General features: G+C 39.6%; 1 protein-coding gene across 6 annotated transcripts in view; it reads right to left on the bottom strand.

Moving 5' to 3' along the window:
- Positions 1 to 797: 797 nt before the first annotated feature.
- The window catches only part of fto (FTO alpha-ketoglutarate dependent dioxygenase), a 352,522-nt gene continuing 335,806 nt past the window's right edge, over positions 798 to 17,513 (bottom strand). For 3 of the 6 annotated variants that reach the window (XR_012101891.1, XM_073069994.1, XM_073069993.1), the window contains one exon: positions 798 to 996. Coding sequence is in view for 3 of the 6 variants with exons in the window: in XM_073069995.1 (XP_072926096.1) it covers positions 983 to 996 (14 nt within the window). In the remaining 3 variants the exon portion in view is untranslated. The remainder of the gene's footprint in view (positions 997 to 17,513) is intronic. The other 3 variants (XM_073069995.1, XM_073069991.1, XM_073069992.1) reach the window with 1 other exon arrangement.

Raw genomic sequence — 17,513 nt, forward strand, 5'->3', positions numbered from 1 at the left:
ACCTCAAATGTTCAAAAATGCCCCCTGGCCCCCAAAAGCATTTGGACTCAGTAATCTATATTTCTTATTATAAATATATCATAAGTCCATAAGACATAGAAGCAGAATCAGGCTGGTCGGCTCATCAAGTCTGCTCTGCCATTTAATCATGGCTGATTTATCTTCTCTCTCATCCCCATTTTCCTGCTTTGATGCCCTGACTAATCAAGGATATCAAACCCTGCCTTATTATACTCAATGACTTGCCTTCCAGAGTCATCTGATTCCACAGATTCACTACCTTCTAGCTCAAGAAATTCCTTCTCACCTCTGTTCTAAAGGGACTTCCTTCTATTCTGAGGCTGTGCTCCCGGTCCTAGACTCTCCAACTATTGGAAACATTCTCTCTACGCATACTCTGTCTAGACCTTGCTCAAGGGCTGAGGCTCCACAGCACTACCTCTTGGATCCTCCTTCCTGCATCACTTGCCATCACATCCTCTTGTCTCTGGCCAGGGACTGAATCTGATGTAGTTAACTTAATGGGCATGACGGCTTCGTTAAACACAGTGCTCAGGTAACAGACAGACATACTTTATTGATCCCAAGGGAAATTGGCATTCGTTACAGTTGCACCAACCAAGAATAGTGTAGAAATATAGCAATATAAAACCATAAATAATTAAATAATAAGTACATTATGCCCCCCTCCCTCTTGCCTCACAGTATTAAAAGCTCAGATCTCAGATCAACTTTCAGCCTCAGATCTCAGACTCCTACACTGGCCTACTCACGTGATGGCCAGTCCAAACTATTGGTTTACACATGATGAAACAGAGCTTTACTTTTGAAATTCTGTCTTAACCAATAATCAAATTGACAAATCATCTTTTGTTTTAAAAAATCAACCTTTTATTACAGAGAGAGTGAAAAGCTGAGTCAGAAAGTAGAGGCCTGGTTTTCCAAGTTTTCTTGGCTGAAGAGTCAGAAGGTAACTTTAGTTTCAATCAGCTTCATCTGTAAAAAAAGATATATAATTTTTAAAAATTGTAGTAATTCATACCTGATCCATGCTAGATGCATACAATTGTAAAATAACCTTAAATGGAAGGAAGCAGAGAAGCACAGCCTTATATCTCCCAGGCCTGTCGCAAGTTGCACACTTCAAATTACTTCTCCTAGATCACAGGAAATGACCAGTGACCAATCAACAATTTACATTAATATAGTGACTTAAAGTAGAAGAAGTGTGGCCTGGTGCTTTGTAAGCTATTTTCCTTCTATTCCCCTTTAAAAAGAAGCATGACCCATCCCAAAGGAATCATTTAGAATTTATTAAATGTGCCCCTTGGCAATGTACAAAGTGACTAGCACAACAATTTTACCCAGACAAATTACAAAAACCTCTGGAATTATAGCTTGAGCAAGGATCCTATGTCAAATCTTGATCTAACAATTCAATTCTTTTGAAACTGCAGAAAAAAAAGGATGACCTCTGCTCGCAAAGTGGCAGATAAAATAAACACAAGGCCTAATTCAGGGCTTGAGTGATGTCTCCGTACTCCAAACAGTCTTCCACACTAGGAGCAATTGTTATTCATTTGACATCTGGCCCATTCCTAAATTATGAAGCCCTCTATGGTGGCTGAGCCTTGAACTATGTAACACCATCATTTAGAACATAGAGCACATGAACAGGCCCTTTAGTCCAAAATGTCAGTGCAGACCATGATGACAAATGAAACTAATCCCACCTGATTGCTCATGATCCAAATCCCAACATTCCTGTCAAGTTCATCTGTTTGTGTAAATGCCTCTAATGTCTGTTTATACCACCACCCTTGCAGTGTGTTTCAGCTTACCAGTTGAGCAATCTAACCCCATAAAAAAAAAACTGGAAAAAGCTTTGACAGGCCTAGCCAACTGTAAAACCTGACAAAGGATTTGGAAGTAAAGATGGATATTTCTAGAAATACTCAGCAGTTCAGGAGGCAGCTTGGAAGTGAGAAATGGCATGCTTAGCCATTCATCAGAACTGGGAAGATTTGGAGATGAAGTTTAAGCTTCGGAGAAGGGGGTGGGGGTGGGGCTGAGAACAAAATGAGAAGCCCAGGATAGGGTAAACATGGATGGCACCAATTGTGAAGGTAGCAGCTGAAAAAGTTGATATAAGATAAAAGTTCGAGAATGCTGAATGAGTATCTGGGGATTCAAAGACAGGGGCAGATCACATCTTAAATATCAGAGGAGAGGAAAGAAAACGGAATGTTCATTTGCAAGGTACAAGACTGAATGGCTTATTATTTAAACCGTTGAATTTAATAATTTTATGTGTGGAAGCTGAAATATACCTTGTCAGATCATTAGATGTTGTTTATACACTCATTGGTCAGTTTGTTATCTACATCTGTGCACCTGATCGTTAATGCAAATATCTAATCAACCAATCACGTGACAGCAACTCAATGCATAAAAGCATGCAGACATGGTCAAGAGGTTCAGTTGTTGTTCAGGGCGAACATCCAAATGGGGAGAAATATGATTTTAGTGACTTTGACTGAGGAATGTACTAGACACAATAGTTTGAGTATTCATAAATTGCTGATCTCCTGGGATTTTCACACACACAACAGTCTCAAGGGTTTGCAGAGAAAGGTGTGAAAAACCAAAAAAAAATCCAGTAGCAGCAGTTTTGTGGGTGAAAACACCTTGTTAATGAGGGAGGTCAGAGGAGATTGGCCAGACTGACTCACACTGTCAGGAGGGTGACAGTAACCACACATTACAACAATGATATGCAGAAAAGCAGCTGAAGACAACAAACACACACTCAGTGGCCACTAAGTGGATGGAAACTTGTGATTGATAGGAAATGCTGCTTATTTAATAATAGAGTCAGATTCAGGTTCCTTTCGGGGTGTTATGAACTGAATAAACATGATGAAGTTGAAGAAATATGGCATTTGTCTTCAATCTCAGGAGGTACCTAATAAAGTGGCCGCTGGGTGTATGTTCAGCTTCATTGATGACAAACTCTGCCACCTTCATCAGGGATGATGCCTGAGCTTCCTAGTCCAGTGGTATTTGTACCCCCATCGTCTGTCCCTCCTGATTAGTTAGTCCTCATCCAATCAGGTTTCCACTTTCTCACCTTGTTCACAATCGAATTCTTGTTCTTACTTAGAGTGAGACCTTTAGCTTTGTTAAAATTCTTTTCCTCCGGTTTTATTTCAATGGCTTCCTTTACCAGGCAGCCCAAAAGCCACATCAAGGAGCACAGGAGGTGTATCCGTTTGGGTTACCCAGAGAAATCGGCAGTAGTAGAACATTGCATTTTCAATGGCCATAGGATTGACAAAACTACTGTGCCACGCCAAAGGCTTTTCAGACCGCTTGATGAAGGAAGCCTTTGAAATAAAACTAGAGAAATGAATTTTAACAAAGACAAAGGCCTCATCCCTGATGAAGATGGCAGAGTTTCTCATCGAAACTTCAGCTAAAATCGATACCTGGTTGGAAGTCTGGTAAGTAGTTGATCCATACCACTTTGTAAGACAATTAAATATCTACTTAAAATAATGATGAATATGGTTGATTGCTAATTGAACACTATATTACTCAAAAAACCACTCCATCCCAGATTATTTTAGAAAGAGCTGAATGATGAACCATTGATTACAGCATTTACTGACTGTGATGTTGAGAAATATAATTTTAAGATAGCTAATAATATTGTTAAAATACAACAAAAATCAGAAATGTTATAACTGTACAAGACAAATTTTTTTGCTCAATGGAATGATATGCAGGTAATTAGGAAAAATGCATTAAGCCCTGCATAGATAAATCATAGTATGTTAATTCAAATCCTGAGAATAACTGCAACGTACACAGTAATGCTCAGGAAATTAAGTCTTAATACACAAGTGATTATAGAAGCCCTCTTCAAAGATACTTATGTAACTTGATGGTGAAAAGTCAATATGCAGTAGAAATCTTGTGTGGATAATGTACTTGTGGTATAAGGAGGTGTTTTAAACATCAATAGTTAACTGGCTAGACATTTGTTACTCTATAGCAATAATTCTATACTATTCCCACATCCCCCTGCCACCACCATTTACTGCATGTCCGAGAGTAATTGGGGAAGCAATTGGACAGAGTATGAAGAAACCAACACATTCAAACTGGACAGCCTGTCAATATAATAAAAAAAGCCAATACAATATTGACGATCTGCTGCAAGCTGCCAACAGCATATTTAGTAAGTACTACATCATAACCAAGTCTACAAAGGATGTCTGAAGGTCAAAGATCACTACTGCACCACTTCAGGCTGAACATATTATGACAAATTATGTAAACGTTTTAGTTTTGCTAATCCTTTGGCCAATATCATAATACCCAAGTTCATCAGGTGGAAGAGAATGAAAGATACTAAAAGCTGAGTAGAAATGAAACCCAACGCACATTGGTTTATGTAGTCACACTGCTACCGCAGTGACAACCACACTGGTTGCTTCCTGACAACCACAGCTACCGCCAACATATCAGCTGTGAAACTAGAGGAGCCAACACATTTGACCACTGTTTATCAGCATCAAAAACATTTACCATGCTGTCCCATGCCCATACTGAAAAGTCCAATCACCTGGCTGTACTTCTACTTCAAACATATAGGCACAGACTAAAGATCACAGCCACCAGTGGGGAGGACCAAGAAAGTATGACCAAGGGAGGCAGGGCGCACTTAAAGGGCTGCTTTGAACCGGTGAACTGGACAATATTCAAGGATTCATTTTTGAATCTAAATGAATACGCCACAGTCGTCATCAACTTCACCAAGACCTGTATGGTTGAGTTGTGTTTTTGAGAACATACCGGATATATCCAAATCAAAAGCTGTGGATGAACCAAGAGCTTTGCTGAGGACTAAGTTTGTGGCATCCAAGACCAGTGTCCAAGAACTATACAAGAAGTCCAGGTATAACCTACAGAAGTCTATTTTATGAGTGAAAAACCAATTCCAATTGAGGTTAGAGATGTAATGGGATGCACATCAGCTCTGGCATTGTTTACAGACCATTACTTCCTATAAAGTGAAACCTAACACCATGAATGACTGTGATGCTTGACTCCCAGATCAGCTCAACACCCTTAACCATGCTTTGAAAGGAAGAATAAAACCTGTGCGAATCTCTGCAGCATCTGGTGACGCTGTCTCTGTCTCAGAGGCCGACCTCAAAACATCTTTCAAGCGGGTGAACCCAAGCAAACTGTCAGGCCTTGATGGTGTCTCTTCGGAGGTCTGAAAAGCTGTGCCAACCAACTGATGGGAGTGTTCCAAGGACATCTTCAATCTCTCACTGCTGCAGTCAGGGGTTTTCCCCGCTTCAAAAGGTGACAATACCAGTGCCCTAGAAGAGCAGGGTGACCTACCTCAATAGCTGAGAGGCTGGTCATGACTAGAATCAACTCCTGTTTCAGGACCTAGATCCAATTTGCCTATAGGTCTACAGTGGATACAATCTCACTGGCTCACCACTCAGCCTTGAATCACCTGTATAATAATAATACCTACTTCAGGCTGCTGTTTATTGATTACAGCTCAGCTTTAAACACAATCATACTCCCAGTTCTAATCAATAAGCTCCAAATCTGGGCCTCTGTACTTCCCTCTGCAACTAGATCTTTGACTTCCTCACTGGGAAACCACAGTATGTGTGGATCAGAACTAACATCTTCTCCTCCTCGCTGACAACCAACACTGGCGCACCTCAAGGATACGTACTTAGCCCACTGCTCTACCCTCTCTACACCCATGATTGTGTAGCTAGGCACAGCTCAAACCCCATCTATAAATTTGCTCATGACGCAACTATTGTTGGCAGAATTTCAGATGTGACGAGGAGTCTACAGGAGTGAGATAGATCAGCTGGTTGAGTGGTGTCACAACATCAACCTTTCAATGAATGGTGCAAGACCAAGGAACTGATAGTGGGCTTCAGGAACGGGAAGTGGAGAGAAATACACCAGTCCTCGTTGAAGGATCAGTAGAGGAAATGGTGAGCAGTTTCAAGCCCCAGCAATGCCAATATACTGCCAATTACTGTACCAGAGAAGTTACGACAGTGGCTATATTTCTTTAGGAGCTTGAGGAGACTTGGTATGTCACAAAAGACACTCACAAATTTCTACAGAAGTACTGTGGAGAGTATGATAACTGGTTGCATCACCATCTGGTATGGAGGGAGGCCACTTCAGAGGATTGTAAGAAGCTGCAGAATGTCAGCTCCATCATGGGTACTAGCCTACACAGCTCCAAAAGTAACCGCCGCAAAAAGGCGGCATATGTCATTAAGGACCGCCAACACTCAGTACATGGCCTCGTTGCTATCATCAACAAAGAGGTACAGGAGCCTGAATATCTATATATATATATATATATATACACACACACACACACACACACACACACACACACACACACACACACACACACACACACACACACACACACACACACACACACACACACACACACACACACACACACACACACCCTCCCCCCCCCAGAAATGGCTTCTTCCCCTCTACCCTCATGGATTCATCGAATGGACAATGAATCAATGAACAGTACCTTACTATTGTTCCCTCTCGTTTCGTACAACTTATTTAATTTATATTTTTATATATACTTATTGTAACTTATAGTGTTTTTATTATATATTGCAATGTAGTGCTGTTGCAAAACAGAACAAAATCATGACATATGCCAGTGATATCAAATCTGATTTTGCTCCTGCTGCACACCCCAATGAGAACTGCAGATATTGACGTTTGCAGTGGAGGTCAAGCGAAAGGAAGGCCCTAAAGAATATCTGTAGTCAAGTGAGCTGGTCAAGGTGAATGGTGCCATTCTACAACATTGAGTAGGGAGGTGACCATGAATTACCCTTCGATATGCTCACTGTTGAGGGATGAACTATGCGTGATTCAGATTCTTGGTGAGACCAGCTTACAAGCTCTGACATCCAAACTGTTAGTGGAAAGGTCTATCACTTTAGTGGATGGACAACAGATGAAAAAAAGTCTGGAAGATCCTCAGCTAAGTTCAAACCTTCCTTTTTCATGTATCACCCTGCACACCTTTTACCTGTTACAGAATACTCATTTCAAAGTTGATATTAAAATGGAAATGGACAATTTAAGGATTGGTTTAATACCAAATCAGAATTACTGGATTAAAAACTCAACAAACTCTCTGAAGGAAATACAGAATTTTGTGTGTGTTGCTTATCAAATTGAAGCTGCTATTTATAATCTGGGATTCTCGTGTTTTTGTCAAAGGAAGGTGAAGAAAAACATGCAGAACATTGGGAATTGATGAACTATTCTCCATTTCGAAAGGCAATTATAGTTGCTCAGATATTGGTCCATAGGTACTTTAAGTATCTTCCTCACAGTTACTTTTTCAGTAGGAGTCCAGACAACGGGATTCAAAAACTTATTCAAAACTTTTTCACTTTGGCCTTGAGGGGATCTGAGGCAGGTACAGTATGCTTAATTCTGCCATTAGATAATAGTTACAAATATGCAGGAGGTTATGGTATAGGTCAGGGACTTTGGTTGACTATCCCTCTGTACTCTTCATTTTAATCAAGGAGATTTAGGAAACTGTCAGACAACAATTGCTCTTCTAGCTGTGATTGTGAGTTAAGAACATGGGGGAAAGAAGAATACAGGTCCTTCCAGTCTATATTTCCTGGTACCACATGACATAATGTGCAGCTCCCATTTTATATTTACACTATTTTCAGAGGAATGCTGATTGATTTGCAGCTTTTCATCAAAATGAACATTGCTAATGAGTGTCTTTCAACAAATTCAAAGTTTAAAATTTTTTATTTTGAGATACAGCGCAGAACAGGCCTTTCTGGCCCATCATGCTGCAACACCCAGCAATGCACCTATTTAACCCTTGCCTAATAACAGGAAAATTTACAATGAACAATACTGTAGTACGTTTTTGAAATGTGGGAGGAAGCCAGAGCACCGAGAGGAAATGCATGTGCTCACGGGAAGAACGTACAACCAGCATCGGAATTGAACTCTGAACTCCAGCCCCAAAGGGGTAATAGCGTTGTGCTAACCGCTATATTCTTTTGATTTTATTCAGCACCCTTATCATTTCCTGAAGGAGTCACCACTGGAGTATGACCAGAAAAGGAAAACTGCCAAATTTTCCCAGCCTAATAGGCTACAATTTAGCTTACCCCTCACTCAGAATTGGGAGGGTGGTCAGTTGTGTCAAGCAGATCCTAAATAGCAGCAGCTGATATCAGTGACTCCTTTCAATTCATAATTTTAGGTGTTATAATGTTTATAATATTGTGATGGCTAAGGAATGCTTTTAAATTTAATTAAATTGGACTTCAAAAGGTACATCAAACCTCAACTAAATGTGAATAGATACAAGTCACTGGGCAGAATCCCCAATTGCACACTGCAAGCTGGTGATTTTGAAGACATCAGCAGCAAAATATTTCACAAACCTCAGGAAACTGATTCCTGTGGAATCCCCAATGGAGATTGGCAGCCTGTATGATCAATATTAACTTTAACAGTACTGATGATGTCACCCTTTCAGAAATATCAAGAAATAGTCTTCTCCCCTTCCAGGTGACACTCACCTTGGAACATAGCCAGGATCAGACACAGACAATGGATGGACAATTGTCAGTGTGTGAGTCTACCCCAACCCCCCACTGCCACCAGTCCCCACAGTACCCGCATGGATATGCCGTGCAGACCACTCAGCCATTTTATTGATACAATCATAGCAAATGATTCATAAATAAGTGAATAAAAAAAAGTCACTGATTTGACTTTTCACATATCCTTTTTAGTTCCCTACAAATGTCTAAGCAGATGGATGGTTAGCACTATGGGAGCAGTCTGCAGAAGAATATAACCGGAGTGTTATGGAAAGCAATGGTGCTTTGATGGAAAGTATTGTCCAGCACATTGAGATATTTAATAGGAAAAAACATTAGCTCTATTTGTCAGATGTACATTAAAACATCATAACATACTGTGAGATGTGTCATTAGAGCTAAGGAACAACACAGTGCTGTGTGGACTGTGCTGGGTGACAGCCTGCAACTGTCTCCATGTTTCCGCCCCCAACATAGCATGTCGATAATTTACTAACCTATACATTTTTGGAATGTGGGGAGGAAACCCACACAATACAATCTAGTGAAGGCATGTGATGGGTGTTGTTAAACCTATCAACTCTGGTAGTGCACTAGCAGCAGCTGGCACGGACTGGGACCAGACCTGACAGTAGCAGCGGTGCAGGGAATAACGCTGCTCCCAAGACTCTGCTGTGCAAAGGAAGATTTTTCCATCCATCACTTACATCAGAGAAAATACTCTTGCACATGTTATTGAGGTACAGATTGAGGCTGCATATGGCCTACCATGTATAGATGTCTGAGCAGGCACCTGGATGAAGTATTACTAATAGTCTTGTCCAATGCATAACTTCCCAGAGCTTGATACGGCCCCTTTTACTCACTGTTGGTACACTGTATAGTGTGTCACTGAACCACTCCAAGCAACCAAAACCCAATTTAAGGGCATGAATTGCCCTTTCTGCCATTGTGTGTTTGAGTGCTTATTCACAGCTGTATACCTCCGGGTCTACAGAGCTTACTTCATATAAGGGTGCCATGATTTCACAAAGTAGCTTTGTCAACAGGATCTGGCAAAGGACAGATCAGTCATATGAATTTGGACAATGAGTGACAAATAACTACTGAATGCACAGTATTGCATGTCAGAGAGGCAGCACAGTTAAGGACTGGAAAATGTGCTGGTTTATGCATGTGACTGCTTTATCGCATGGAATGCAAGTCCCATCTAATATACCAATTAACTGAGGCAAGGACAGCCACCATCAGTGAACAAACTTCTAATTAAAGCCCTTTGAAGATAATTTCCTTAACCTGACAAATACAGACAGTCAGGTTCTAGGCCTCTGTCCTTACCTGCAAAAAGCTGGAGCCTTAGTGGCCATTGCCAGTGAATTCAGGACAACAAATGGTCTCACACTTTCATTAATGGTGTGGTATAGATGAATCAAGGTCTCCACTTTCATAGCTCCTCAAATATCATCTGCTGGGGCAATCTCTGTCAGCGGAATCTCTCACATGTAGGATATCTGTATGGGGCGCCTTTACCAATGGTAGTGGATTGACATGAGCTCCCTCCTTCTCCACTGTAGACTTCAAATGTTTATTCTTTCTTAATAGTAAACGTGTGTAGATTATGTTTGGCCTCCATTTTAGTGGAACCAGTACATCTTTGGACTGTGGGAGAAAACTGGAGTTAAATCTCTGCCGCTCAAACCTATCAGCACAGGCAGCACACTGATAACAGTTGGCACAATGGGTTGATGAACTCAGACCAGACCTGACTGTAGCACTGGCGCTGGGAATACTGCTGCTTCAGATCACACTTACTCCACCGTCACTGCGCATGCATCCAGTGAACACTCTATTCCAGCTGTCTCCACAAGGCAGGATAGTGGTAACTGTCACACCATAATCATGTTGCTGTGGAACACTGGACATAACTGTGAGGCCCAACTACATTGCTGATCGTGCAGCCTCATTTCAATCAGATGCCAAGAAGTAGGTGTACACATAAATTGTGAAATGCCCACTTTCTGACAATTAAGAAGTCTACGTTGTTTCAGATACAACACCCTTACTTGTTTGTAACACCACATTTTTTCTTCACTTGGGGCATACTTGCCCCAATCCTTTCCCGTCATTAAACGAATACGTAAACATCACACTTACATAGTTACATTAGATTGTTGCCCTACGTCTCTTTAAATTCAAGGTCAAGTTTATTGTTATATGCAGTAACAGCATGGAGCCACAGGTAGCCTGACCATGTGGCAACAACATTCAGTCATAAAAGGCTGCCTGTATTTTAAGGCAGCTGGAATCTTCTTGGGCTGGGATCTATAAACTGGGCCATTGTTGGCTCACTCACACTGAACACTTGTTTGTTTTCCCATTTACCTTTGTCCAAAACATGCTCTTACTAATAAAATAATATGATTAAATTTCATTTCTGAGAACTATATATACCATACCTTCCATTCTTATTAGCCGATAACCAGGATAGAGTTCTCACTGGAATCCACAAGTAGCTATGGTCTTGGTGCATTGACTTTCCTCAGCACAGAGAAGATCAGTGGCAAACCAAGAGCATTCACCAATAAAGGAGCCAGAAGATGGTCAACAATCTCAGTTAAGCAAACCAGGACCAGTTAGGAGCTCAGCAGACTGCTATAACCATCTCCTGGCAACTGAAGTCCTAAATGCCATTGGTTAAGATGGTGTTTGAATTATCTGGCCTATTGTTTAAAGCACATACTTGTTGAGTCAGAATTTATTGTGAAATAAATTGCTAAAGTTTTACATATCTAACACTTGATCAAAGACTTCAACCCTGAAAGAGATTGGTACACTTTAAATACTAACTTATCTGTTTTCTCCATGATTGATAACTGATCTGCTGTGGTTCTAGTCTCTTATTTGTGTGGTTCAGATAGGCAACATTTGTAGATTTCTCTTATTTTGTTCAAAAGTTTATAGCAATAATCTTAATAGTCTAATAACACAGGAAACACTCATTTTTCCTTATTTACTTTCTTCATACCAAACAAATATGCAAGAACTGGCATACGAGCAGATGCAGAGTTTAATCCATTCCTGTAAGTACTTTATTCAGATATAAGTAAATTTGTTCCAGTAAATGACTTAAAACCCAAATTAAAGGAAGTTTTTGACAAAGAACTCTAAATTATGTATTAAATATTTCAATTAATGTTCTTTAAAGTCAGACAATTAAAAAAAAACACAAATCAAGGCCTTACCTCCAGTAGACAGTAGCTCTGTACTTTTAGGATCAGTTCATTTCTTCTATTAGTCAGAATGAACAGGAAATGCTAGGGGATAAGATAAATAGTGCCTGGCACAACTAGCTAAACACAGAGTCAATATGAAAAGGCTTCAATTGTTTTCTTGTTTACAGCCGAACCCAAACATGACAGGCAGCAACAAAATGTGAAGATACTGAAAGCTGCAGGATGGCCTGAATAAAAACAGGCACAAAGGTCAGCCCCACTTGAGTCTGTTCTGTTAAGCCATCACAGCTGACTCTAGACATTGCAGTCTTTCATCAGCAAACAACCTGGTGACCTCTTTTATTAGTAAAATATATGAACCCAGACCTAATGCAAAAATTCAATATTTTCCCCAAATATTTAAAACATTTATTCAACGTCCCTGGTGGAGTCAGGGAGTCTGCTGGATGTAATTTGACATCTGAATTATTTTGAGCCAATATGGAAAGCTATTCAGAGTCTTATTTGAAGATGTTTCAATCAAGATATCACTTATACTGCACAGAAGCACTTCCAAGATTTCCTTAGTAGTGATATCCTTCAGACAACTCCAGATAAGTTGAAGAAAACCTTTGATGAATCTGTCACATTTTAATGCTAAGAGACAGTGATAAGGAAAATATTTTAATACCCTCTCGCTGTTCCTTTAAGTACCACCTGTTTCAGAATTTATTGAACCTGATAGCCAAAAACTATGACAATATGCAAAATGAATCTCTTTATTCATTTTTTTGCATAGTAATGATTAAGATTTTAAATTATGTTGTTAAATCAAAATGGCAGGCCTGTCCTCAATGATGAGAAATTAAAGCTCTGCTCACATGTTCTCTTGTTGAAACAAGTGGCCTTTGCTGACTTTCGTGCATGCCGAGGCCAGCTATATTAAGCACCCTTTCATCCATTTTAGATGAGATCTGGATGATTGAATTATGTGCGATTGTCAGCAAGATGTAGCATGAAATAAAATGCTAGTGCCAATTCCTTTTGATTAAAACCTATTCTAGGATTGTGAAGTTTGAATTTTGCATTTCATTTCTCTGTTGTAGTTTCCCTGAATAATGAAAATACCGGACATGAATAAAACAGAGTTCAATATGTTGATATAGGAAAGTATCACTCATTCAGTTTCGGAGGCTTGTGATTTGTGGAATAATTATTCTACTTAATCCAGTAATTTCCATACCTGGTTTGGGTGTGAGGGATTTCCAGGAAAATATAACGTTTCATTTCAAATGCAAATTTCACTGGTTCAGTCCTGAAATATATCACTTCAATACAGTAATGAACTTAGACACAGACCATAATTCTGAGGTATTCCCCCTTCTTCATTTGTTGTGGGAGAAAAAGGGATCTTTAATTAACTTCAGCATTTCAATAGGCACACAGTTTTCATCACGGGTAATTGCCTTTGATTGCCTTCCTAATTTACTGTTGCTATTGTAATATTGCTTGGCATATTCACTAGCTTTAAGCTTGTGAGCTTCTCCAGTTTGCAGCATTTTGTGTTAGGCATCAGAATAGCTTCAACCTTATAAAAATAGATAATTTTATCAATTCAACCACCACAGAAATTGGTGGAGAATCTAAACTAGCTAAATAGTGAGGACCTGACTTGAAATGGCAGCTAAAAAGTATATCATATACTCTTAGATGCATCTATAACAGCGATAATACTGTGGGCAGCTGAAACAACCATGCAAGCCATTAACTGATCTTCTTTAATAAGTTAATTACCATAGTTTGTAGCACTAATTATGTATTTAAATACATGTCTCACTTGTAAGCAATGGGATTAATTTATAAACACACTAGCTGCATAGCCATTTAGAAATACTGCTTTGGTAGTTCTTCTACAGACACTTTGCCATTCACGGAGGGAGTCTTGAGAGAAAACACTAATTTTAAAAGGCTGTATGAGAATAGACATATCTATTCAAAATCATTAAAGCCCCTACAGCATAAAGTTGTCATTGTTAATGGCTGCTGTAGTGATGTTCCCTGCAGAATTTACCAAGAAAGATTTCTGTAAAAAACATGGCATGTGAGTTGCAATTTGAATCACTGAATCACCCTGCTCAAAGTAGAAAGAAGCATATTTATTAATTTGCTAATTAACTGACAGTAGAGTTTTAAACAAAATTCAAATCAATATTCCAAACAGACCACAGAAAGGACCAGTGCAGATAACTTGCAGCTTTATTATGATTTATTGTAACCTATTCTCTCTTGATATACCAACTAATTATAATACAAGGCAAATGCTCTGTGAAGGTTATTAGTAAAGTACAGACTATGATATTTCAACATATTTCATGTAAGCAATATAAACAACACGGGGTAAAATTTATCTCCAGTGGAAATCAAATGAACAGCTGTATATCAGTGGTCTGTTAGTTGCTTGAGTTTTCTCTTTCATCAGAAGAATGTCCCTCTCCCCACACCCTCTCCCCACACAACTGAAGGAAAATTTCACCTGCAAAGCCATTCTAAAAGCTGCCAAAGCATTGAGTAATAATATGTTGTTGAAGGTAGGGTCAAGATAATTAAAACATTGTATTTCATGAATCACAGACTGCAAAGTTGTCTTCCTCTCAGGGTAAACATTCCCACTTAAGTGTATGACGCAATGTTTATATTTAATCAGAAGTTCCTTCAGTTTTGTGGTACAGTGTGGATATTAGGGGATACAGATGAATTTTATAAATGGAAAGACAAAAAAACCCATAAAATTTGAAAAACTGAACCTAGAAGGAAGGAGATGTTATGAAGATGTGTGTTTTATTTTTTATTTGCAAAGACTGCTGATGCTTCAAGTCAAAATTTCTTTCAAAAACATGGAAGAGCCATGGACAAAAACATTAATTGCACTGAAGCTAAAAGCAAATTGCTTTGATGTTTAATTCTAGTATTTACCATTTTTTCTAAAGCAGAGAGTCATCAGACCAAGCTATCCACGGTACCTGAACAGCTCCAAATACTCACAAAGATTATTTACACCATCAACTGCATAGTGCAACGGTGTGCAGAGGTTACAATGACGGAAACTAAAGTGTGCCCATGTTACATATAAATGCTTTTTAACTCTGCTTTTCAAACCCACATCAACAGATGTGGGTTTATCACTTTTGCAAAGTGATTAATACTTTAAAAATGTAGCTATAGTGACAACAAACATTATAAGTTTAAAAAGTTGTGAACACAGAGAATGAATTATACTTATACGTAAAGTTTAACCATTTAGCTCCTCAGTGGCAAACACTGAATAGTTGAGCAACAAGACAGGAAAGTTGGGCTGGACCTCAGCATGTCATATCAGCTCCCCATTTCTCCATTAATTACCCTCCACAGTCCCAGTTCCAACTCACCACTCAATGGCCCTCTGCTAACAATGTTGTAATAAACTCCCACTATTAGGCAAAGACTCTGTCTTGACTCTACCATACTTAGGAAAGACTGGTCTGTGTCATATGCCAGTGTGCAGGGGATAACTAAGTTGGGTGAAGTGGAGCATGGGTGAGCAACATTCAGGCTCTAGGCAGAGGAAACTAAGACCCCACCCACAGTCCACCATGATAATCCTCTGACGGCTTGTGCCAATGAATGCCAAGTTTTGTATTTCTAGACAGCTCTGCCAATCAAAGATTAATTTGGAATTAGAGGAATACATATACATAATTTGTTTAAAAAATCATAATTTCCTACAAAATTAAAAAAATATTTAATTCCCTTAAAGTCACACTTAACCAATATAACAGTGGGAGTGCAGCAGTTTGCATAATGCCCTGCAGTGCCAGCAATTGGTGTTCAATCCCTGCTGCTGTCTGTAAGGAGTTTGTGTGTTCTCCCCATGACTGCGTGGGTTTCTTCCAAGTGCTCTGGTTTCCTCCATTCTTCCAAAGATATGTGTGTTAGTGTTAGTAAGTTGTAGGCATGCTATGTTGGTGCTGGAAGCATGGTGACACTTGCGGACTGTCCCCAGTCCACCCTTGGACTGTGTTAGTCGTTGATGCAAACGGTGCACTTCACTGTATGATTCAATGTTTTGATGTACATGTGACAAATTAAAGTTAATCTTTCTTTATCTTTATGAAATAAGGTAACAAACCACTGAGCTACACTTGATCCTTAATGGTTAGCAACTCCTATTCAAATGAATTTGCCCACATTTGGATGTATCAGATGAGGAGTAGGATACAAAGTGTGTCTACTTCTTCAGTTTGATTTGTCAGTACAGAAGACCAGATAGGCTCATTCTCAGCTCCAGTCCTTTTAGCCCTCCTGCATGGCAGTGGAAATCTAGTACACACTTGTTATGTTTGGTAACTCCAAAACTAACTGCAAGAAAAATATGGAGATGGGAATAATGCATCTACCTCTCCTTTTCTTTAGTGAGGTGCACCCTTATGATGTGGTTGTGTAATGACATATGCCATTCATGTAGTTTTACATATAATCTGTAATGAATAATGCAATAAATAAAGAATACTTAATCAAACAATATATTTACAGTATTACTCAAATATTAAATACACAATACTCCTCCCTGCTTAGCTGTCAACTCCAACTCAATATAGAATGCATCTCAACTCAAATATGCAACACGCACACATACAAAGACATACGTACACAGTAACCCTGTCAAGGGAAAGTTCATACCGGCACTGGTAAGAATAGGGGAACTGGAGTTTCTGCTCATTCCAGCCATTTAGGGTGGCCATATAGATCTGAGACAGTGTGGGGTCTTTTCTGGTTTCCCTTTGGCTCATCTGTGCCACAATAGGGAGACTTCCAATTTGTATTGGGGAGAATAACATCGAAGAATGTCCTCCTTTGCAAACTTTCCAGGTATTTCCTTTACCAAGAGAAAACAGGGCAATCCATCAGCATTTCCATGATTAGTTGACCTCTTGAATTCGATTTTGTAATTGTTTCCGCTAAGGAACAGAGCTCAACTCTGCACTTGTGCTGCTGATATTAGTGGTGCACCCTTCTGAGGATTGAAAATACACACTAGTAGTTGATGAAAAGCAATGAGCGTAAACTCTCTCCCATGCAAGTACTGGTTGAAACATTTTACACCCCAATCCAGGGTCAACGGCTCTCTGAAGCTGTAAAGGAAGGTGATGCAAAGGCTTTGGGATGTTCACTTCCATCACTCATAACATGCAACAAGACTGCACCTATACCATTAGGCAAGGAGTCACAGGCAAGCTTCATTGGATGATGTGGATTATAACGTGTGAGAAAAGTGTCTGACGTCACCATTTCCTTTGCCTTTTGGAAAGTCACCTCACACTGCTTTGTTGATTGCCATTTCTTCCTGATCTGTCATAATGAGTTCAAAAGGTGGAGCACTGTCGTCAGGTTTGGCAGGAATCTGTTATAGTGATTGACAAATCCTAAAAAAGACCACAACTGTGACACATCCTGTGGCCTTGGGGCATCCAGCACCCTTGATCTTTCTAAGTGCACTTGTGTAAATCCTTGTGCTTCAATGGTGTGACCACAGTAAGTGATGCTTGGTGTAAAGAATTCACACTTGTTG

Source organism: Hemitrygon akajei, chromosome 17, assembly GCF_048418815.1.
Source record: "Hemitrygon akajei chromosome 17, sHemAka1.3, whole genome shotgun sequence".
Classification (NCBI taxonomy): Eukaryota; Metazoa; Chordata; class Chondrichthyes; order Myliobatiformes; family Dasyatidae; genus Hemitrygon; species Hemitrygon akajei.